This window comes from Pungitius pungitius, chromosome 16 (assembly GCF_949316345.1).
Source record: "Pungitius pungitius chromosome 16, fPunPun2.1, whole genome shotgun sequence".
In the NCBI taxonomy this organism is placed as follows: domain Eukaryota; kingdom Metazoa; phylum Chordata; class Actinopteri; order Perciformes; family Gasterosteidae; genus Pungitius; species Pungitius pungitius.
This window is the reverse complement of record NC_084915.1, coordinates 17,840,662-17,863,411: the sequence shown is the minus strand read 5'-3', so window position 1 is coordinate 17,863,411 and position 22,750 is coordinate 17,840,662. Positions and strand designations below refer to the sequence as shown.

At 51.1% G+C, this 22,750-nt stretch overlaps 1 protein-coding gene across 1 annotated transcript in view; it reads right to left on the bottom strand.

Annotated features, from left to right (window-relative positions):
• Positions 1-1,534: 1,534 nt before the first annotated feature.
• rapgef6 (Rap guanine nucleotide exchange factor (GEF) 6) overlaps positions 1,535-22,750 on the bottom strand; it is a 55,741-nt gene continuing 34,525 nt past the window's right edge. Inside the window, 25 exon segments of the mRNA XM_062558082.1 lie at positions 1,535-3,649; positions 3,902-4,192; positions 4,610-5,160; positions 5,508-5,748; positions 6,640-6,759; positions 6,935-7,084; positions 7,244-7,417; positions 7,665-7,885; positions 8,893-8,916; positions 9,557-9,680; positions 10,147-10,358; positions 10,446-10,661; positions 10,799-10,966; positions 11,291-11,531; positions 12,426-12,440; positions 13,234-13,391; positions 15,705-15,948; positions 16,041-16,149; positions 17,105-17,308; positions 17,404-17,511; positions 18,416-18,580; positions 19,557-19,709; positions 20,149-20,307; positions 20,534-20,670; positions 21,659-21,839. Of these exon segments, the coding sequence (XP_062414066.1) occupies positions 3,627-3,649; positions 3,902-4,192; positions 4,610-5,160; positions 5,508-5,748; positions 6,640-6,759; positions 6,935-7,084; positions 7,244-7,417; positions 7,665-7,885; positions 8,893-8,916; positions 9,557-9,680; positions 10,147-10,358; positions 10,446-10,661; positions 10,799-10,966; positions 11,291-11,531; positions 12,426-12,440; positions 13,234-13,391; positions 15,705-15,948; positions 16,041-16,149; positions 17,105-17,308; positions 17,404-17,511; positions 18,416-18,580; positions 19,557-19,709; positions 20,149-20,307; positions 20,534-20,670; positions 21,659-21,839 (4,389 nt within the window). The 3' untranslated portion in view covers positions 1,535-3,626.

Below are 22,750 nucleotides of genomic sequence, written 5' to 3'. Positions count from 1 at the left end.
TGCTGGTTGAGGTAATGATAAACAGATGATGATGATACTTATCATCATGTCTTCCACACTTAGCAAGAATAGATCACACTCCAGCGGTTTCTCTTCCTCCCACACACACAAACACACACACATACACACAAACACACACAAACACACACAAAACAAAATCGTACTTAAAGGTGCAGCATATAAAGCGACACACACACACACACACACTCTGTACGCCCACTAAGTTTAATAAACAAAGGAACAGGGACCAGCCCTTAGAAGTCTTAGAGTCTTTGGAGGGACTGCGTTCCTTGAAGAAGAAGTGATGCCACACTGCCCCCCAGTGGCCACCTGCTGAGGAGCAGGGGGCTCAACAGTCAATTATTACACTCCTTACACTTGTGTTTGTGATGTTGTGTTTAAACTGCTAGTCATTATTATTATTATTAACAGGCGGAGGATGATATTTATATAATAAAATAAAGATAAAGTGCACCAGCTAAAGTACATGTAGAGAGTGAGAGTCAGTCAGGGGGGGGACCAGGGTTCTGTTGATGAGCCCGACTGCCGAAGGGAAGAAACTGTTGGTGTGGCGGGAGGCCTTGGTCCTGATGGACCTCAAACAGGTTCTGTGAGGGGTGAGGGGGGGTCGGCTACAATCCTTCTAGCTGCTTCACGTGGACCCCCGGTGAGACCCACAGAACAAACACGATTTAACGCCCCAGACACCGTGTGTCTGTGTGTGTCTCTACTTCAAAGTCACACACACACAAGGCGCGAGCGTTACAGCCCCCCCCCCCCCCCCCCCCCATCCTGTGGGGCTCCTCGCCCTTTGTGATGTATAATTGAAGCTGTGTGTAATTTTCCACTCGGAGCTGAACTTTCACTTCTCTCCTCCTTACGGAATATTCCCTCTGAAGTGGAGAGACCGGCTCTTTGAAAACGTGCTGTTAACATGCCCCCCCCCCCCCCCTTCAACCCCCCCGCCCTCCCTCAACTCCATTGTTGAGAAAGTTCTAATGACTGGACAGTAAAGGAGACAACTTTTAGCTCACTGGGTTGTCCCCACAGGACCCCCCCTGTCAGCAGGAAACCTTTAAGGAGGAATAAAAGCACCTCAGGCTCAGTGGGGGGTCAGGTGCTCGGTGGGGGGGGGGGGGGGGGGGTCAGGTGGGACGAGACGGAGGACATCACAAGCATAAAGACGTGGAAAAGACAACTCGGAAAGAGGACCAGAATCTGGACGCGTCTCTGCTGGAGGACCTGGTCTGTCCACTGTTATGGTCCATGAAGGAGGTTCTGGTGAACCTGCATGATGTCATCTGGTTTCACCAGAGTCCGACCCGGTGTCACCGATGACATCATCAAGAAGAACAGACCATCTCCTCTTTGGTGGTCTGGTTTACTGGTGAAGGTCTATAGAGGATCAGGACCAGACTGAGACTGGTCCAGGACCAGTTAGAAGTTCCTCACAGTAACATTAACAGATTTGGATTCAGAGCGTTTACATTGATCATAAAATATTAACCGTGAATAAAAGACACAACCCGTTTCTGCTTAACATTTTATTCTTATCAGTAGACTTGAAGAAATAAAAGTTTTTTTTTTCCTTCTTAAACATTCTCTTAAACAAAAATATAACAACTATTTACAATCACTCGTAAAAAGACATGAAAAGCGTACGAGCAAAATCATGTTGTCTTTCTAAAAGACATAAATTACGACGGCTACGAGAAGAAGACACGAGACGCCTCGCCGTGCACGTCGTGCACGTCGTGCACGTCGTGCAGCGCACTCACCACATGGAGCTCATTGTTGTGCATTTCTGCTGTAATGCCAAAAGAAACCAAACAACGCACGTTCACGTCTCTCTTATTGCATTCTGGGTAAAAAGAAGGCGGGACGACAGGAGTTTTTATCCTGATAAAAACATGCAGTCAGCTGATTGTGGAGTTTCGTGTAAATTGTCACAGGTGTTAAAATTAGTGTAAAAAATACATTATAATTTGTCTATTCATGATTGATGAGGATTTGTCATTGGCGTGTTTAAGATTGTGTGATTGTTTTGGGCTAATAAGGTGATAACTGAGTTAAAGTCACAGAATAAACTAAATGCTACACAAAATAAAGAAGGAGTCGTTTTATGGAGACAAATACTGAATCAAAGTTTAGCTCTCAGAGGTAAACAGCTGCTCTCCACATCTGGGCCGCGCTGCGACGCGCTAACACTGATCGATCTGAGCAATACAGATGTGCAAATAAAGACAAGAACGGCCTCACTCAGTCGACCCCGTCGAGGAGCTTCTCAGAGGTCAGAGGTCGCCGAGTGAAGACTGAATAAAAGAGTCGTGAGCCTCAGAGGAGATGAAAGAAAAAAACAATGTTGGTTCTAACCGGGCAGCGGAAACACACACACACACACACACACCAGCAGCGATTACTCATCCAGGGAGGGGGGGGGGGCAGAGGGTGACAGGTGGGAGGGGTCAAGAGACTGGATTATTTCTTATAACAAAATATTCAAAAAAATAACCTTTGTAGAGGCTCTGTTCTCGTTTATACACGACGCTAGTCAAACAACAACAAAAACAAAGACACACACACGTACTTATATATATACACACATGGGTGTGTGTGTGTGTGTGTGCCATGTAAAATATCTTCAAGTCTTTGTGGCAAAGAAACAGAAGAAGCATCACAGAGCGACACACATCTGTATTCCAGAAACAATAAACACAATGTACAAATCTGCTTCCACTTTCAGTACAAATAGACATTTGTTTAGTTTTCTTTAGGCAAATCCTTTAAATATTGTACAAAATGTGGAGTGGAGATGCAAGACGTCGTCACTCCTTTTCCAATGAGTCGACGTTTATGTTCCTGCAGCTTTATTAACAAATGTACACGGTTGAATGACGAGTCAAATAAACACTGTAAACAAAGGTGTAAACACTGTCCTTTTAGCACGTGACTCAGTGCGTGTGCTCATTTATCCTCATTACAGCTTTTCACTTCTTTGTTCTTCAGCTCGTGAGAAAAGGAGTGATAACAGTTCAGAGATGTCTGCAGACGCTCCCCTCCAGAGGAGGACCATGTGCTCCGTTTGTGTGAATGCATCCGTGGAACGTCACGATGCTATTGGTCCGTTCCGTCCCTTTTGTCTCCTCCTCACGTTAAAACTTTGCAAAGCTCAGAAAAAAAGGAAAAGGAATCACTGCACAACATCATAAAAGCCTAAAAACAAGTCTAAGAAAAGGAGGAGGTTTTTATTCCTCCTCCTTCAGGCGCCATCTTTGATCTCCTCCTCTCGTCTTCGGACTAAAAGTATCTTTTTCGTCTTCTGGACAGAGACGATGGCAAAGAGCGGTCATGTGACCCAGAGAGAGGTGCATTGTGGTCCGAGGGCTGTTTGAGGATGTGCTCTGATGCGCGATGACAGCAGGCCGCTAGTTCAGTCCAAAGCCTGATCAACACGTGTGTGTGTGTGTGTGTGTGTGTGTGTGTGTGTGTGTCTGTGTGTGTGTGTGTGTGTGTGTGTCTGTGTCTGTGTGTGTGTGTGTCTGTGTGTGTGTGTGTGTCTGTGTGTGTGTGTGTGTGTGTGTCTGTGTCTGTGTGTGTGTGTGTCTGTGTGTGTGACATCGTCATCTTCACACCGCAGACACTTGCTCATCTGGAGAAGAGAACAGGAAATAGAACGACACATTATTTATGATTTCAATATTTAGTGTCTTCATATCACTGATCCATGTGACGTGTGGGAATAATTGATTATTAGATTTAATTTAATAAACAAGTTTAATCCAACTATGAAAAAGTCTGAGATCAAATACAATTTAACATCTTCATCAAGAATGATGCAAAACAGAAGTGAACGTTTTATTATTATTATTATTGTTTTTGTTGTAAGGGGGGGGGGACGTACCGTCCTCGCTGTCGGTCAGCTCGTGCGGCGGGAGGCAGACGCTGGGCGGTCTGGAGCCGGCTGTGTGGAGGTGGAGGGGGTGGGGGTGGGGGTGGGGGTGCTGGAGGAGGTGGTGTTGGTGGTTAGCGGCCTGCCGCCGAGCCTCAGCCAGACCGCCGGCCGCCCCGGGGCTCTGCAGGAGCTTGCTCCTCTGCAGAGCCACGCTGTAGTCCGGAGGTCTGAGGTGGGGGGGCCTGGGGAGGGGGACCCCGTCCGTGAGGCCCAGATCCCCCAGAGCCAGACCCTGGTAGCCTGGAGGGGTGGGAGGGGGAGCTCGGTAACGCTCATCCTTGGTGGGGGACGTGACACAATACACTGCATGGAGGTGCAGGTCAAAAGAAAGGAGGGATGGAGCAAAGGGAGGCGGGAGGGGGGGTGAAGGGGGAGGGTGAAGGGGGAGGGGGGGTAGCAAAAAAAGAGTGAAGACGTGTGAAACAAATGAAGAATGATGCAAAATAAATCAAAGTGATGTTTCTCCAACACAACACACGACTACACAACATGCGCACAAATCAAAAGGAAGACAAAGAGCCGATGAGATGGATGCACACAGAACCAGAACCGCAACTAAAGCATAACTAGAACCAGGACCAGGACTAGAACCGTAACTAGACCCACACAGCACCAAACACTAGTAATAAAGATTCTTGTCTACCCCCCCCCCCTCACCTATCAGGCCTTTCTCCGTGCTGGACGTCACCGTCTTGTAGGCGGGGTCGGCGCTCTGGCCTCCGTCCTCCTCGGCGGGCGAGGGCGGGAGCTCCGAGGCGTTCCGCCGCTTCACGGTGCCGTAGTTTCCCTCGTAGGCGTCCGACAGCGAGCCGGACGACGCCCAGCTGCGCCGCGACTGGCTGGACAGGTCAGAGCTGGAGTTCCTGGAGTGGCGCCTGGCGGCGGCGGCGTCCTCCTCGCCGGTCCAGGCGGGGCCCGCGGCCTCCACCTCGGCGATGGGAGGCTGCGCGTGCTTGAAGCCGCCCGGCAGCGCGTGGAGGGGGGGCGCCAGCGGGTGCCCGTGGATGCCGTGGTCCCAGGGCCGGCAGGACGAGGCCGGGAGGCTCTGGAAGGAGTCGTGGGAGTTGGAGGAGCAGGAGGTCCAGCTGCCGCGCCCGCTGTCGCCCACGGAGTCCAGCGAGGCGTGGTCCGGGGTCAGCTCCTCCGTGGAGATGGAGGAGGTGAAGGTGGAGGCGCGCGAGGCGTAGCCGCGGGCCGAGGAACTGCTACTGTGTGACGAGAGAGAAGAAACCAACGCAATAAATAACACAACATCCTATAAGGAGGTGGAGGTCAAAGGGTCACCTGAACATCTCTAAACAAACTTCAACCAAACTGTGACAATTATTCTTTCATTTTTTTGGATATACATTTATGATGAGTCGCCCCCTGCTGGTCACTACACAGAAGTAGAGTCATTTCCTCACAGACGTCTATGGGAGCAGAGGAGTCGCCCCCTGCTGGTCACTACACAGAAGTAGAGTCATTTCCTCATAGACGTCTATGGGAGCAGATCTTCCGGACCCCATCCCTGAACTAGGACTAACTTCCCGGGACAGATGAGCTGATTGGTTACCTCGTGCTCGGCAGGTGGCCGTCACAGTTTACGTGTGCGTGCGTCGCCGGCGTGCTCTCTGCGACTGGGGCGGGAGCCGTGCTGGCGGTGGTTGCCGTGGTAACGGCGGCACAGACCCGGCGGTCGTCGGGCGCGGGGGCGGGCACGGAGTCCACCGAGCAGATGCTGGAGCGGGACGAGATCTCGCTGTGACTGGAGTCCGACAGGTTGTCTGCTTTGCCGGGCGGCAGGAGGGCGAAACCTGGGCCGAGGAGAGAGAGACGTTTTGACTCGGGAGCAAAGACCTACCGGACGCTAGGACGCAATCACGTGGGGACACGATGTCACATGCTCTGCTCTGTTTTTAATGCCAAACACATCACAGCAGACATGACTCTCCGTTTGAAATACAGCTTAAAAATGTCTTCAGAACCAGATCAACTGCGACTGCAGGGAAAGGAACACGGAAATAAAATGATCTCCCTCAGAAATACACAACAAACGTTTCAAAATTCAGTCCCAGCAGCACATTCATTTCACTTTGAGGTTAAAACGTGAAGGAAAATATGCTGTAAAGATCTCCTGCTCTAACGGTCCCTTTGGTGAAAGTGCATCAGAAGACAAAAAGGTCTTCTCTGGTGAGGAAACCTGTCCCTCACGTCCTCTGTCATTAGGCTGGACCTCCTGTGTCCCCTGAAATAAGCCTGACTCTGTCCCCTTCAGACGGTCTTTCTCCTGGTCCTTCTGTCCCTGCAGAGCCACAGGAAGGGGTTGGGGCTGACCGACCTCCTGGCCTGTCTGTGACTCTCGCCCTGCGGGGGGGGAGGCGCGCCCTCTCCCTCCTCCCCCTTCCTTCTCTCCCTGGACTGACTCCTCTCCCTCAGCGCCCTGAACGGGGACATCAGCCTGGTCCCGATGGTGGACTGGGGGGCTCTGGGGCTTCCTACATTCATCACATCTGCCTGAGCAGCCTGGTGGTTCTGCCTCCTGGGTCTCCCCCCCCTGCCTCTCTCAACTGCCTCCGTCTCCTCCTGCTCTCTCTCCTTCTCCCCTTCGCTCCTTCTCTCCTCGTCCTCTCGCTCCATCTGACTCCTCCTCTCTCGGCTGTGCTGCCTGGTCATCAGCAGGATCCTCTTGTGGAGGAGAGCCCCACCTATTCCGTAGCTGCGCGGCCCGACCACGCCGGCCTTGGCGCCGGCGTCGCTGGTCAGAGACGACGAGGATCCCGACAGGTTCATCTGGCTGTAGTTGTGGGACTTGGCCACGCCCCCCACTGAAGAGAAACGGCACACAACAAACAGCATTTATTAGGCATCAATCATACAAACATCCTCTATCAAAAGGGCTTTGGATCATCGGTCCCTCCTCCTGTTTGGGGACCTCGTTCCTTCTATCCTCGGATAAAAGGAACCTGGGGGAGGAGGGGGGGGTCGTCTTCCGTGGCTGACCTTTACGTGGAGAGCCCTGAGGAGACGCCGTGGGGCTGGAGTGGAGGGAGGAGATCAGGGACATGCTGTCGTCAGACGGCCTCTTTGAGCTCCACTCCTCTGACGAGATCATCACAGGAGGCTTCTTCACCACCTGAGGAGAGCTGGAGTCTGAGGAGGAGGAGGAGGAGGAGGAAGAAAAGGTCAAAACTGAGTCAGCCGTCTGTGAAATGTTCTTCACTCTCCCCGGATCAAAGATGATCAATGAGACGTATTCTAAATAAAGGAAATCCACTTGACGTGATGATGATGATGATGATGAGTACTAACTAGAAAGGCCCATGTCCTTGGCCGTGCTCTTCTTCCGTAGAGGGTTCAGAGGGACCTGGACCTGAAGGACTTGAGACACCCGGTTCTGCGTCTTCCCTGAAGGCAGAGTGGAGCGCAGGGACACCGGAGACATGTCGGCCTTGGTGGGCCGTCTGTCACTCAGGTTCTTAGACACTGGGAGGAAGAAGGAAGAAGGATTTACCAAAAATCATCACAGTATACAAATGTATGAGTGTATTACTGTTAAACTAAAACAAGGAGTTTTCATCATGACCAAACTGATGAATATCTATTAAATATCTCCCTCATCGGACCTGCTGAATTACTTCCTTTTTTCGTCTGCACTACTCTTGCAAACCCACTAGGTGGCAGTGTACGCCAATGGACATCTACTGATGTAAGGATAAAGGGTTCCCCTCACAGGTGCTGTAGGAGGCCTCGCACTGCAGGGACATGACCTGGTGCTTCTCCTCGTCGATCTCCACCGTCAGGTTGGACAGGTACTGCTTCACCTTCCTCGCCATCTGGGCGTCTTCGTACAGCTTCTTGGCGTTGAGCAGCGAGCTGCGGCGCACTCGCTTCTTGTGGGCGCCGCCCTGCACGTCCAGCATGTTGGAGTTGGTGCTGCCCTGACTCAGAGACCTAATGAAGGAGGGGGGGAGGGGGGGGGGGGGCAAAAAGGCAGTTTTTCTTATCCACCACTTTGCCTACAGTAATAATTTCTCTGTGTTGCGAGCATAGCATTTTTTTTTTTTTAAACGGGACCATGCAACCGCGAGGGAGGAGGGGGGGGGGGGGGGGGCAGCTCTGGCTGCCATGCCATCACAGCACAGAGCAGCTGATGCATTCTGGGTTAGGAAAACAAAGAGATGCACAGGATTGGATATGGGGGATGTTATGCTGGGATGCAGGTACATGAGTCAAATAGTATCTGCAAAGATCTGTCCGTTTGAAGGTTGGTGGGATGAGACACGCAGGTGATGCCAGGTCCACCTTCCCTTTAGCTCGGGTCACGTCATCATCAGAGCTCTTATCAAGAGGAGAAGATGTTGGGGAGGGAACACGAGGAGTCCGCGAAGAGGCAAAAAACCACAGCGTGAAATTACAAGACCACAAAAGAATGAATCCCATCTTTGTGGGAGGCCTCTGCTGGGATTGGAAGGTTGGGTAACAACAAATGGAGCAGCTTCTTACCCAAATTAAAAAAGAAGTTAAACTCTGAGCAGACTTTCAACGCTTCTGGAACTAGTACAAGTCCACATTTCTACTTGTTTCCTTACTTAAAGAACTTTTAGTCGTTGTTCTATTGTTCTAAGTGCTCCCAAAAAACACAGAACGACACGAACAACTCCATCGTACAACTAATTTGTGTCATGTGATGAACAGGAGATGAATGAACGTAATTGATCTCGATCCATCTAGAAGGGATGTTTCATCTGGAGCTACTATGTGACTCAAACACAGACTGGGACTCAATGAGAAGGTTAATCGCACACAAGCACAGGTGGGCACGCGTGGACACTCTGTAAAGTAACACGGGGGGGGGGGGGGCATGCAGAGATTATGGTGATTTGGGGGGGGGGGGTGCAGGGTGAACTGATATCTCTGCTGGTCCAGGCCGGATGAAAAGAGTTCCAGGACAAACTTACCCTAAACTCTTCCACCTCTTCTTCCTGCAAGCAAGAGGCGTGAAGATTGAAGCGTGACTTAAAGACAAGTTTGGGGGGGGGACAAGACTATGTAGAGGTCATGCCACCACAGACAAGGATGAAATGACTGGAGATGGGGGGACACCAGACAGAAGACACCTCCCCATATCAACCTGATGGCAGCGTGTGTGGCCTTGTGCATCCAAACCAAAACAGGTCGTCATGGCGATGATCCAGCGAGTAACACCTCAAGCGGGCGGTATGTGTGTGTGGAGTGGGGGGGGGGGGGGGGTCTGAAGGGGCTGATCATGCACTGCAGCAGTGACATGACATACTGAGTGATACGCCCCCCCGCCTGCCTCTGAGTCACAGCCCAGACAGGAAGTGAGTGGTGTGGCCCTCAGTCAGGTGGGCTGGTGGAGGATTGTGATGGTGTAGAGGTGCCCCCCCGCCCCCCCCCCCCCTCTTTGTCTTTGTTATGTAGCTTGCTCGTCTGGTACTGATGGGAGACACCAGGACTGTTTCATAGATACGTTTTCATGAAGAGAACTTAATTTACATATTTAAAGGGTTCACTCAAACACAAAGATACTTGTTTCGCTTTGCTGGTGATGCTGCCCCCCCCCCCCCCTCCCGACCCGCCCGTAGATCAACAACCACCAACCTCTGTCTGAACATGAGGGCCGGGTCCATGTTGGCCGAGGTCAGCCGCACCACGTGTCGGATCTCCTTGGCGATCATCCTCAGCTTCTCGAAGTTCACGAGGCCGTCCACGCTGGAGTCGTTTCCTGAGGACCAAACAGTCAGATGTTCACTTGGGAGGCCTGGTGGGGGTGGGGGGGGGGGGGGGGGGGGGGGGGGGGGGGGGTGGGGACCTGTGTGGAATCCTCAGAGTAACGAGTGGAAATCATCTCCCTCTAGTCTGGAAGATCAAAGAGGTCTCTCACATTCAGTCACGCTGCAACATCTGAGGATTTTTTTGCAGTTTGCACAATTCGGGGGAAACTTTCTTTCCGTTTCCCAACACGCTCACACAGCAGAAGCCTCTCTGTGACACGCAAACACAGAAAAGCCAAGATGGGGAAGCCTCAAGCAGAAGTGAACCTCCTGAGTGATACTGAAATGAACCTTCTGCACGACACAGAGGAAGTGGGGACCTCAAACTGAGCACATTCCAGAAATGTCCTCAGCCGTGAATTCAAGGAAACGACAGCAGCAACTGGAGCACAGGAACGAAGACCTGCCGCCGCGTACCTTCGTGCAGGAAGGTGAGGTCCTTCTTGACCACGGGGAACAGCGGGATGATGGGCGGCTGCATGCTCTGGCTGCTCAGCACGTTGCGGTACTTGGCCATGTTCCTGGAGGGGTCGAAGACGTCCTGCAGGTCCCCAAACAGCTTCTCGTACTTGCTGGGCAGCTTCTCCCACGAGCTGCGCAGCCGGGCCACCGGCGCCAGGTTCAGGCCGCTGAGCGAGGAAGGAGGAAAGGAGGAAAGGAGTTTAGTTTTTAAAGTGGTGCTCTCATGTTACTCGACTTTCTCCCACTGAGCCCACCTGATGATAGCGAACATGGAGTTGAAGTTCTTGCACTCCCTGCAGTGCAGCGCGATCTTGATGAAGTGCTTGATGGTCTTCATCCTCTTCAGGGCGTTGGGCTCCTTCAGGATCTCCGTGGCGACCCAGAAGGTCTCCTGGTTTATCACCTCCTCGAACTGCTTCAGGTGGCCACTGCCCAGCGAGGAGTCCAGTTTGAACAGGTCGTCCACGTACCTGGGGAGACATAAATCTATGTAATATACATTCTATACATTCCCACACAAGATCTTTAAAAGTTATGTTTAATATATATTTATTTTATTTTGTGCTGATCTGGTCCGTTCCAGCCAATCAGGGAGCGAGCAACGTACTCTGTGGACTCGATGTTCCTGAAGAGCTCAAAGTCCCTCATGGAGAGCTGGGCGGCGACCTCCATGGTGCTGAGCTGCAGCAGAGAGATGTGGCTCTCTCTGAGGAGGTCCTGAGCGTCCTCGTCGGAACACAGCGTCTCCGTCTCCATGTTGTTCTTCAGGTAGTACCTGGGGAGGGGGGGGGGGGTGCAGGTGTGAATGAAATATTCATGCAGACGCCGTCTCTAAAGCAGACTTTTATCCTTTTAAGTCCCACTAAAGAGAAAAGTGTCTGAGAGAAAGACGACGCAGAGAAGTGCAGGAAAAAAGGATCCCTGAGCACCTGTGATCTATTCCTCATAATCTTATAGAAATCAATGGAAACGTATTTTTCCTTCATAATAGGAACCAATGCTGGCTGCTAAACTCAAAGAGCATCCTCAGGACGGAGTGAGACTCCCAAAGAGAAGCACAGAGTTGCTCCCCCCACCCTCCTCCTCCTCCTCCTCCTACCTGCCGTTGAGCTGGATGCGGTCGGCCAGCTTGGAGAGCTGGTCGGGCAGCCGGCGCTGCTTGATGACCTCCTCCGGGCTCACGGACACCTCGCACAGGGAGTAGGTCTCGGGCGCCGCCAGGAGGCCGAACTCGTTGACGGCGTGGGCCACCACGTCCTTGGCGGTGGTGTCCTTGCTGATGATGATGTAGCAGCTCTGCTGGTCGGCCTTGAACACCCGGATCACCTGGTCCGGGATGTCTGAAAGCACAGCGGTGGGGTCTGAGTGGACGTTTCAGGGTCCTAAAGCCTTTTTGTCTCGCTCATCGTGATGTAAATGAAACACGTGAAGCACAACAGGAAAAGGACTTTTTATCATTTGGTCGTGCAAACCTTGTGTCGCATGATGACGATGAATTCACCCTGCAGGCTTACAGTAAGCTAAATGATTTACTCTTCTACCTGAAGACGCTCCATTATTGTCTCATTCATCTGAGTCATTCCTCCAAAATAAAATCACAGAGATCAGTGGTTCTTAGGAACACAATGACTGTGTGTCGGTGCCTCATTAGCTGTGATTTGTGATGAAGAGGGGAGGGAGGGGGGAGGGGGGGGGGCTTAATCACGTTTAATCCTGTGGACGAGCAGCGACCTGAGCGGCACACGGGGGGAGACAACCGCTGACACCGATCAATTATCGGCGTTAGTGAGGTGTCATCTATAATAAAGTGTCCTTCATTATCAGTTCCCTGTACAGGAGGAACGGGCCAGAAGCCTCCTCCTCCTCCTCCTCCTCCCCCTCCATCATACGGGCATCAATCACAGGTGAAAGCATGCAGAGCAGAGGAGGGCAGGGAGGAGGGGAGGATAAATAAATAAATAATAAATAAAAGTGACCAGGAGGAACTTCCTGAACAGAAATCTGCACGTTTCTAAATTCTGTGATTGAAAACTCTCGTTTTATTCAGCTGACGTAGTACAGACGGAGGTATTTAAACGTCTTTGTATCACTCCATCGATCTGAAAATACCTCCATGTTGCATAAATAAGGCTATGAAGGGAGGAAAATAAACATCTACATGTGTATTTAGGATGTTTTCCTCCCTTTCTGATAGGGCGATAAAGGGGCGTGGCACCGAGGGGGCGAGTACTCACAGTAGAGTCCCAGGGCTTCGCCAGCAGAGAGGAGAGAGAACACAGTGAGTGAGAGACACAAGAGACACAGAGAGGAGCACAAAGGGAACATCGTGACGGCAGTAAAGAGAAATCTAACATCTGCATACGATCAGGACGACAGAGACGGAGGAATTAAACTGTGAATAAGAGGAAAAGTTGAGCAGCATAATGAATGTGTGTGTTAACAATGAAAAATGAGGTTTGTATCTTTACATGAATATTTACTCTCTTCTTCAATTATCTTTGATTAAAAAACAATTATGTAAATTGGGCTCTTATAAAAGTCACATTGAGACTTCCACTTCTCAAACTTGGCTTTATTCACGGCTCCTCTGTGGTGATGTAATCACAGGTAAGACTTCACAGGTGTGTCTGGAACATTCTCCCCTCCGCTGTTAAACCAGAGCACGGAAGGAGACCTGACCCTAAAGGACGTGATTAATGCCGACCAGTTTGTGCGACGCAACGACACAACCACACGTAGTGTGTGTGTGTGTGTGTGTGTGTGTGTGTGTGTGTGTGTGTGTGTGTGTGCGCGCGCGCGCGCGCGCGCGCGCGCTTGTGAAAAATTGCCTGTAGAATAAGTTGTAGAAATGTATTCACTTCCTCGCTGTATTTCACCTCACTACTTTGTCTTTTCATGTTCCCCCCTCTCTTAATATTTCATTCACACAAACAGACCAACACACACACACACACACACACACACACACACACACACACACACACACACACACACACACACACACACACACACACACACACACACACACACACACACACACACCTGCTGGGTTGGAGAAGTCCAGCACGCTGGAGGCCGGGTGCAGCAGGTCAGGGCTGCTGGACGACAGGTTTCCGGGGATGGGCATGATGGCCACGCTGTGGCGGCACTGCTTGGTCCCCACGATGCTGTCGTCCTGAGACTGACCCACGCCGCCATCACTGGGGGGGGGAGGGGGGGACAGGAACGTTACATATGCTGCATCAGAAACCTACATAGTGCTCCGCAAGTTGAGGCTTTTCTCTTTCTCGTGACGGCGAGGAGATGTGGTCCAAAAGGTCTCCTCCTGCAGAACGGTACCAATCTCTGTGTCTTCATGGACGATAAGACGCATTCAAGGAGAGACGGACGGACACAAGCTCACCGACACACACACACACGATGGGACACACACGGGCTGCAGGGCGGCCGATAGGAATGATTCATGAATGAGGCCGGTTGTCTCTCTTCATGCTCCGTTCTCTTTATGCAGCCGACGCAAACACAACCTTCCACTAACTGGAGGTTAAATGAAAGCAGGAAAATATGAGAGGAAAATATGATCGGAAATCTTTTAAACACATTTCAAGGCGTAGCGTCTGTAATGGAGAGCAGTGATTCACGGCTTCCACTAACACGGCCCACAGCTGCTGCAGCAGAGCCTCTGATCATCCAGGCAGGAGACGTCGTGTCAGTAAGATGGATCACCAGAATACGAGCAGAAACACTTCTCAAGCTTCTAAGCTGAAGCTGCCGATATGTGGAGCAACCTCCCTGCAGACTGCAGGAGCACCTTGACTCTGCAGGAAAAGTGGAATTCATGAGTTGGCGGAATTAGCATGAAATCTACAAATGCAGTCCGCTGGTATGGGAGCTGAAGGTCAGAGATGCTGGAGTGTGTGTGTGTGTGTGTGTGTGTGAACGGACTGAATGGAATGGTTGGAGTTACGCAGGAGGTCTTACCCAAACAGGCCCCTGAGGCAGCAGAGACAAACAGGAGAGAGACGACATTGAAAAGGGGGTAAAAGAAAAAGGAAAGCAAAGAAATACAGCAGCAGAGCGACGAGGCCTTTGTTCTATCACACACACACACACACACACACACACACACACACACACACACACAATATACTGCAGACAGAGATCAAAAGCTGCAATAAATGAGCAGAATCAAAGGTTCATAGAAAGCACATGACAGGATATTTGAGGATTCGCAAGGAAAATCCAACTTGACTGTTTGACCTCGTTTACAAAAACAATGAACCTCAGAGCGAGTAGACGGAGTCACGTGATCACTGTGTCGTCAGGTTGCCCCCCCCCCCCACGCTGCTGTAAATTCCTCATTGAATCTTGAGTGAACTTAAGGACATCCGTCTCTCTCCGCTGTGTTTCTATTCCATTTGTCAAAAAGACACACGTGTGTTTGAAAGGTCTCTGAAGGCAGCGTTATTTAATGTAGCTGCAGACCAGAGGATGAAAATGAGGTTCCTTCTCCACTAAATCACAGAGACCTCCGAGACGGACCGACCGGAGGCTAAAAACCTCCAGCTATCGCTTTCCTATCGGCCCGGCGTAAATCAACGCTCGGGTCAATGCGCCACGAGTGGGAGGAAAAACGACTGCTTTATTGCCAGCGCGTCCTTGTCATATGAAATCCTCATCAGAATGAGAGCGGAGCGAGGTTTAGGTACCACTTTGTCCACTTACATCAGTGGATCCGTCCCAAATTCACCTAAAGACGACGCCTGGTTTACATATTTATTTTCTCTAGATTCTGAGTGGAGAAACTTAACAAGATAAAACATCACAAGAACTGAGCAAAAGGACTGAATATGTTGGTTTTCAGAGAGCAAGGAGTCCTCTGTGTGTGTGTGTGTGTACCATTCTCTTAATAGCAGCACTTCCCTTTTGTGTGTATACACACACACACACACACACACACACACACACCCACCCACCCACCCCGTGGATGATGCCTCCCATCCTGAATGACCCCCCTCCCCATCCATCTCCCATCTCTTTAATCAGTCTCTGATCCCTTTGGACCAAAGGACGCTTTGAACCGTGCCGACACAAATAAAAGTGATGTCATCATCACAGCGAGCGGCTGCGGTTCGCTTAACGAGGCCGAAGAAGCGTGAATTGGTTATACGATGATGATGATGAAGAACAGAGAGGGGGAATGTTGCTGTAACCACAGCTTAAAGTGGGAGGCTTTTCGCCGCGTTGCCTCCAATAAGCCGTCGAGGAGCACTGAGCACGTCTCCAGGAGCTCGTCTCTCCCTGAGGTTCAGGTCACTTCTTCAGATGGTCACAGCCTGCTACGGATGAAGAGGCGCGATGGCGATGCCGCCAGCGAGGACTGTGGGCCTCATGTTTTATGTTTTACTGTAAAAGGTTTGAATGGATTTGTGCAGAGGACCAACTAACAGGATCCTACTGCTCACGGACCAGAGGAGTCGCCCCCTGGTGGGCAGCTTGGGGAGTCCTCTCACCTGAAGGGTTTGGGCGGCAGGATGCTGAAGCGCGTCTTCTCCAGCATCTTCCGGATCTTGTTCCGCCCCCCGGACACGGTGTTGGCCTTCATCTTCCTGGTGCTCTTGTGGTCCGAGGGGAACTCCATGTCTCCGGGGAGGTCGGCGATGGAGAAGCGGTTGCCCTTTTTCTCTTGGATCTTGGGGATGTGAGGAGCCCCGTTCTTCTTCTCGTGGACGATCCTGCTGAGGAGCTCTTTGAAGACTGGACGCACAGGAAGTATTGAAAGTGGCGTAAGTGAAAGAAAACTAAGGTGCGATAGTGTGAGAGGACGAAAATGATCGGGCTTCGCTCACCAAATATGTTGGTCTTCGCTGTGAGGGACAGGTGCGTGTTGTTTTTCAGGATGTCAACCGCTTTGGACAAGGAGATGTTCTCAAAGTTCTGACCATTGATCTCCATGATCTGTGAAGAAACAACTAAATTACAGCAGGAAAACCCCCGATGAACACGTGACGGACTCAGCATGTCTGCAAACAGGCGGCTGACCACAGGGAGACCAGCGTGGGACCAGTACTGTCCTTTGCATTCAAAACTGGGAAGTGTGCATTCTGGGTAGTTTCATGTCACCGTAGCAACAGAGGAGTCTGCAGTTATGCGATTGTTTTGGGATACGCAACCCTTGTGTCATTAGAATGTGTTTGTTTCTTTTATAAAAGGCAATAAAGTATGTGCATGAATTTAAGAAATGAGTTTGGACTTAATTGAACGTTTCTCTTCAGTTGGTTTACGGCTGAAAACTTGAGAGTCAAACAGCAAAGTCTTTTTTCTGCGAGGAGTATATTAACTTTGAGGACCTCCCTTTATGGTCTGTGGTTCCTTTTTCTCTTTTATTTATATTCACCAGAAAAGTCCAACTGAGGTGACATGAGACAACAGTTTCGTTACAAACAGGAAACTGTGACAATGAAAGAAAATACCCCCCAAAAAAGGAAGCAAACACTCAGTAGTGCAGTTTGTACGATGTGAACTGTCTGCATCCCGTTTAGCTGTGACGTGTCCGTGTTCCATCTCAACGTCATACTTCATCCCGTTCTGCATTTAATTAGGTCATTTTATGCGCTATGTTCCACATCCACCTGGGGAGTAAACGGATGCAGGGCCCTGATGATTTCATCCAAAGCATCTAATCGGGAACTGATTCACTTACAGGGTTGCACACAAATGCTCCTTTCTGGGGTAGTGATGGAGCTCTAATGGAGTAAACCACAACGACCCATAATCAACTTAAAGCCGCTGCGAGGAACTTTAACTGGTCTCGGTTTACTTTTGGTCCTCTATGTGACCTCCATTAGTAGAGCAGACGGTCTGTTTCTACGTAGTTCCATCGGTGCCACTACGCTGTCCCCCCCCCCCTCACCTGGTCTCCCCGTTTGAGTCCGGCCTCCGCAGCCTTGCTTCCTGCTTCCACCGACTCCACGAAGATGCCGAAGCCCCTCTCGCTGCCGCCTTGCACGCTGAAGTGGAGCGGAGACTCCCTGGAGGCCTTCTGCAGGGTGACCTGCCTCCACTTGGCTTTGGCTGCACACGCGATGTTCAGCAGCCGCAGGTGCCCCTTCATCTTCTGGCAGTGGAGGAGAGGGGGGGGGGGGGGGGGGGTTGAGTCCTGCGTTCAGCACGGCACGGGCTGCATTTAATGGGAGCTACGTTTGATCTCACCGTGGCTTCCAGATGCTTCTCAAAGTTCTCCAGGAAGTGCGTCATGGCCGGGTCGCCCTCAAAGTCGTTGAAGTGGTTGTTGACCCACAGCAGCACTATCCTGGTGACCTGTGAGACACAACGAGAGGTTCAGAGGCGCCACGGAGAGTCGGTGTGCTGCTCATGTGGACAAAGGTTCACCAACGTGAAGGTTCAACACCAACGTCCCGCTGATATTTCAGAATAAAAGAAACAGGTGCTACAAGTTTTACAAAATGAATGATTCATTTTTATTTCCAGTTCTACCGATATTCAAATACACTGAAATAAAAGTAGTGTAAAAAGGAGTGTGAAGGTCCCGAATAGAAGGCATCAAATATTTCCCTGGTCGCCGCTTTGCGTCAGCTGGTGTTCAAAAGCTCTTACAGCAGCGGGGTTTAATAACGACGAAGATGAAGGAATGGAGTAGCTGCAGTGATCAGGAGGAAAAGCCGAAGCAAAGGCCGATCGGACAATTATTTCTGCTGATGTACGCTGGCGGTAACATCGCTCTACCCTTTCTGCAGAAGGTCAGAGAGCGATACATCGACCCAGCCCCCCCTGCCCCCCCTTCCCCCCACCCCTTTCATCATCGAGCCTGATGAGACTAATCTCAGGTTAAAGCGCTTTGTGGACAGCTGAGCAGGCTGAAGTCGCATCGATCGGCACAACGAATGTCCATCGATGTGCATGGATTCAGAACATCAGGGGCGCCGTTCAAAGGGGTCTGAATGCACACACACACACACACACACACACACACACACACACACACACGCACACACACACACACGCACGCACACACACCGCTGTTCTGCATTTAGCTGCACAGAAACACCTCCCAGCAGACTTGACCTATCATGTCCACTCTCGCCAAGACACCCACCTTCAAAGTTTCTTAATTTTAACAACTCTCGGCACGCACACACACACAGACACACACACACACACACACACACACACACACACACACCACACCCCCCCCAGCACTCACCGTGTCCCGGAGGCTGTCCACGTTGAACCACTCCAGCAGCTTCTTCCCGACCTCCATGGGGTTGGACAGGAAGGTCCTGTAGGTCAACAGGAAGTCCTCGATGTAAGTGGGGTCCACCACCGACGGCTCCTCCACCAGGTGCATGATCAGGCGCTCTGGGGTTCCCTGGGGGGGGGGGGAGACAATGTGAGGACGCATAGAGGAAAATGTAGCCCCACACAAGGATACACATAATCTATAAACACACACTGAGGACAAACACAAACAACTGATGTGGAGATAAATCATAAAAGTGACGGGTGCAAACAGTAAAGATGCAGCTATTGAACTGAGCCGCCATCGATAAAACACACACACACACACACACACACACACACACACACACACACACACACGCACACACAGAAAAGGTCTTTTGTGGATTTGTATAAAAGTAAATCTAACTAGAATTATCCATCTCTTCTGTGTACCTTTTTATTGATCTTTATACTTAATAATAATCGCCCTGTTCTCCAATAAAACCTGTGTTGACTCTATTCCCAAGTGAGCGCTTTCTGTGCGCGTGCAGCTCTCCACTAGAGCGGCTCATCAATAACTTCACAACCATAAAATGGATCTGCAGCTATTTTAATAATCCATCTTCAGCACATGGAGGCGTTCTCTGGATTGTTATTAACTACCGTCTCTCACACATTCTCCTCTTGTGGTTTGTTGCTGTCAGAGCGAAGGTTTCTGGGGGAAATGATTCATCTCACAGGGAACAGAAAGTAAAAAAGACGTCCCTTTGGTCCTCGAGTTAAAAACAGAAGCGCTAACGCTGCTGGATTGACTCGTCTCCACTGGATGCGTTTGGGAGCCGACAGAATCGTTCAGGCCCATTACCTGATCAATACCGCGCTGCTTCTGGAGGGGGGGGGGGGGTCAAAAGGCCTTGCAGCGTACGGGAAAGAACGCTCCAGCACTCACTAACAGGGCTGAAGGCTCCTCTGCTAAGAACAGCCTCTTTGGTGCGTTTGAAGGGGTCAGCCATTAAAAAACTAGTTTAAAGATGCTTACAATAACCTCCACCCAAACACAGAGCTTCCTGACGCACCTTCAACTACTTCATTACTGCCGGATAGAAGAACCTCCTCCAGCTCACCTTGATGACGATGTGTCCCTTCCGGGTGCCGCTGCGGTCCAGCTCGCGGTGCTCCTTCACCATCACGATCTCGCCCTCCTCCTCCACCTTGTGCGTGTTCTTCTCCACGTGGTTGAGGATGCGGCAGTAGTCCTCCTGGGCGACGCACACAAACTGGTCGAGGAAGACATGGGGGCAGCGGGTCAACTTGTAGTAGAGCAAGACGCTGCTGGGCAACACCACCGGGTACTCCCACAGCAGCAGGGAGGTGGCATGGTGGGCTAACAGCGGCATGGGGGGGGGAGGGGGGTGGGAGAACGCTGCTTCTTTCCCCTAACGAACTAAAGTAAGAGCCCGGTCAACGAGCCACATCTCACCTCCCCTCATCGCAGAGGAGAGAAAGCAGAAGCAGGAAGTGATGCAAACGGTGGGAGGAACTGGGCCGAAGGGGATGTTTGCTGTTAAGCTCTATATTAAGCTTCCTTTCAGAGAATAGACCTGCACGACTACTTGAGAAACACACAGAGGGGCCTGAGACAGTTCATCGTTAGCACAAATGCTCACTAACGTCACACAGAGCTTCACGTCTTCCCATAGAGCTCCGTGACGGTACCTGGCAGTCGTCCCCCTTGGTGCGGACCTCTCCGTTCATGCGCTGCTTGTCCAGAGAGGGCGAGATGCCGAAGCTGTTGCCCATGCAGAGAGTCTCCGCTCTGGGCTCCGGGTGGCTGATCTCCACGGCCCCGTTCAGGATGACGTACCAGAGGTCCAGCTGCAGACACGAGACGCACAAGGACCCTCAACCCGACATCAGGAGAACATCAACAGATAGATGCAACCATGCATTCACTTACTGTTTCATCAGTGTAAAACTGACCTTGGAATCTAAATTGTGACACATATTGTGTGTGATGAATCTGCCACTGAATGTGTGGTAAACTTATTGCATATTTGACGTACATTAATCTGAAAGTAAGCTACACCTTTCATAGTCCTACCTCCTGCTTGTCGTGCAGAATGACGGTGCCGGCCTGCTCCACCACCTCGAACACCATGACGCCGCACAGCTCTCTCCTCACGGACATGGTCATGTTGGCGAAGGCCGGCAGCTGGTGCATGAACTCCAGGAGCTGCTCTGTTTGGGGGAGAAGAGAGAAGGTGAGAGCAAGACGGGCAGCAGCATCTTTAACACCAGGGACGGAGCCTTTGAGCAATGCAGCGTGGTGCTGAGACACTCGCAGGGAGCACACATGGAGACGGCTTCAGATGTTCATGCTAATGAGGATCTTTTGCTCCGAGTTGCTCTCACAGATCCTGAGTGACAGTGTGCAGCGCGGCTAAGTAAGCTCCCTCTTATCCCCCCCCCCCCCCCCCCAACCCCCCCCACTGCTAATCGGCTCGCTCACTTCCTCCTTCGTCACTTTCCTTTTGCTCTTAAAAAGGAAGACACCTCAGGATAAAACACGCTGTGGGGAGGATTTTAGAGATTTTGGGTTGCTGGTTGATTGGGTTTTAGATGATTTTACTTCCAAAGTCTTTCACACTGGAGAAACTTAAATTAAACACATTTGGGTTGTTTTTCTAAAGCTTTGTCTATTGGTTTTAAACGCCTTGTTATACAAAGTTTCATGTTGATATCTGCTCTCATATTCAATAAATGCTCCTCTTAACGTCACGCATTGATGAAGACACAACGTTTCTATCCGCTCATAGTTGTCCTCCCCTCAACTCCATCCTCTGAATGAGCCCCCCCCCCCCCCCCCAGGGGGCGCGCAGCAGGCTGGGCTTCACAACTCCTCTCAACCCTCAGATGTGGTCACCTTCTCCTCCAGGACCCCAACGGCTCCCGCTAATGAGGACGTGTCTCTGATTGCCCGCTTAAAAATACCCACTGAAAGGGCCCCGCTGTTTGCAGGGGGGGGGTTCTGGTGGGGGGCGTGTCTCCAGTGAGCTGACTGAATGATGGATGGAGTCTGTGAAGTCTTGGAATAGACCTGCTGTATGCGTGCTTCCCCACATCATAATCAGGCTCATTGAGTCTCAGTGTAAGAGACAAACCACCTTTCCAGGTAATCGGCCGCTGTGAAAACATCAACACGTCGCCACGGCAACAGCCGACTCACCAATGTCGTCGTCGTTGCGGTCGGCTGGCTCTTTCTCCAGACACTCGCGGACCAGGTCTCGGCCCAGGAGGGTGTCCGAAGCCCTCTCCAGGTCCTCGTCCTCCTCCTCCTCTTCCTCGCTGTCCACCGCCGCCTCCGGGAGTCCGGACAGGTCCACGTCCCCCAGCTCGCTCTCCGTGGCCTGCAGCAGAGATGGACATCACAGCTCTGTGGCACTTTATTTGAGGTGGACCCATTATTTCAGTAAAGAGACCCGCCAGGCGGAGATATTAAGAAGATCGTATTTTTTTATCGCCCTGTGTACATTTCTTCATTGCTTTCTTCCCCGTTCATTCTTATGTGCCTATTATCCGGTAGGGGACAATTGGAAGAGCAGACTACAGGGGACTTCCTGTCCTCCACACTACGAGACGTCTGCTCGGCGCCTTTGGAGACTTGGTAGCCGGCCAAAAGGGTTTTAAAGGTTTAAGCTCGCGGTCCATGCGGGGTTCAGGCTCAGGTCCACTCTTGTTTACATCATTTAGACCATTAGAGGACTTAAAACACACAAGCCACTCAGCTCTACGGTCACGTGACCTGATGAGCCCGAAAAACACTCCTGATTTTATTCATGAAAAACAGGATTAAACAGACTTACACTGATTTAGTGATGCACATCCCATCAAATGGAGCGTACTCATACTTATTAACCGTGAGAAACTCAAATCAAAGATCTCAACAGAAATATTGTCCTCTTGCTTCACCTCCGAGTCCTCAAGGAACTTCGTTTCATGTATTCATCGGGTCAGTATTATGAAAGAACTACACCCGTCTTCATTTGTTGTTGTTGTTTACTTCAGCACTAATGGCATTCAACGGAACACATTCATCAACATCGGAAAAGGAAGCGTGAGGGGATCGGTTCAGCGGGCGCCCCCTAAACTGGCGAGGGGGGAGGGGCGAGGTGGATGCTAAGCTAACCCGGCTAGGACCTGAGGCTCCCTTCCAGTCCAACTCCCCCCGGCCCCAGGCTGAGTTTGAGCAAAGAGGACGTTTCCTCTTTGGAAAGGACACCTACAGCGGCTGGAGAGAAGCAGGTTCATGGTGCAGCCA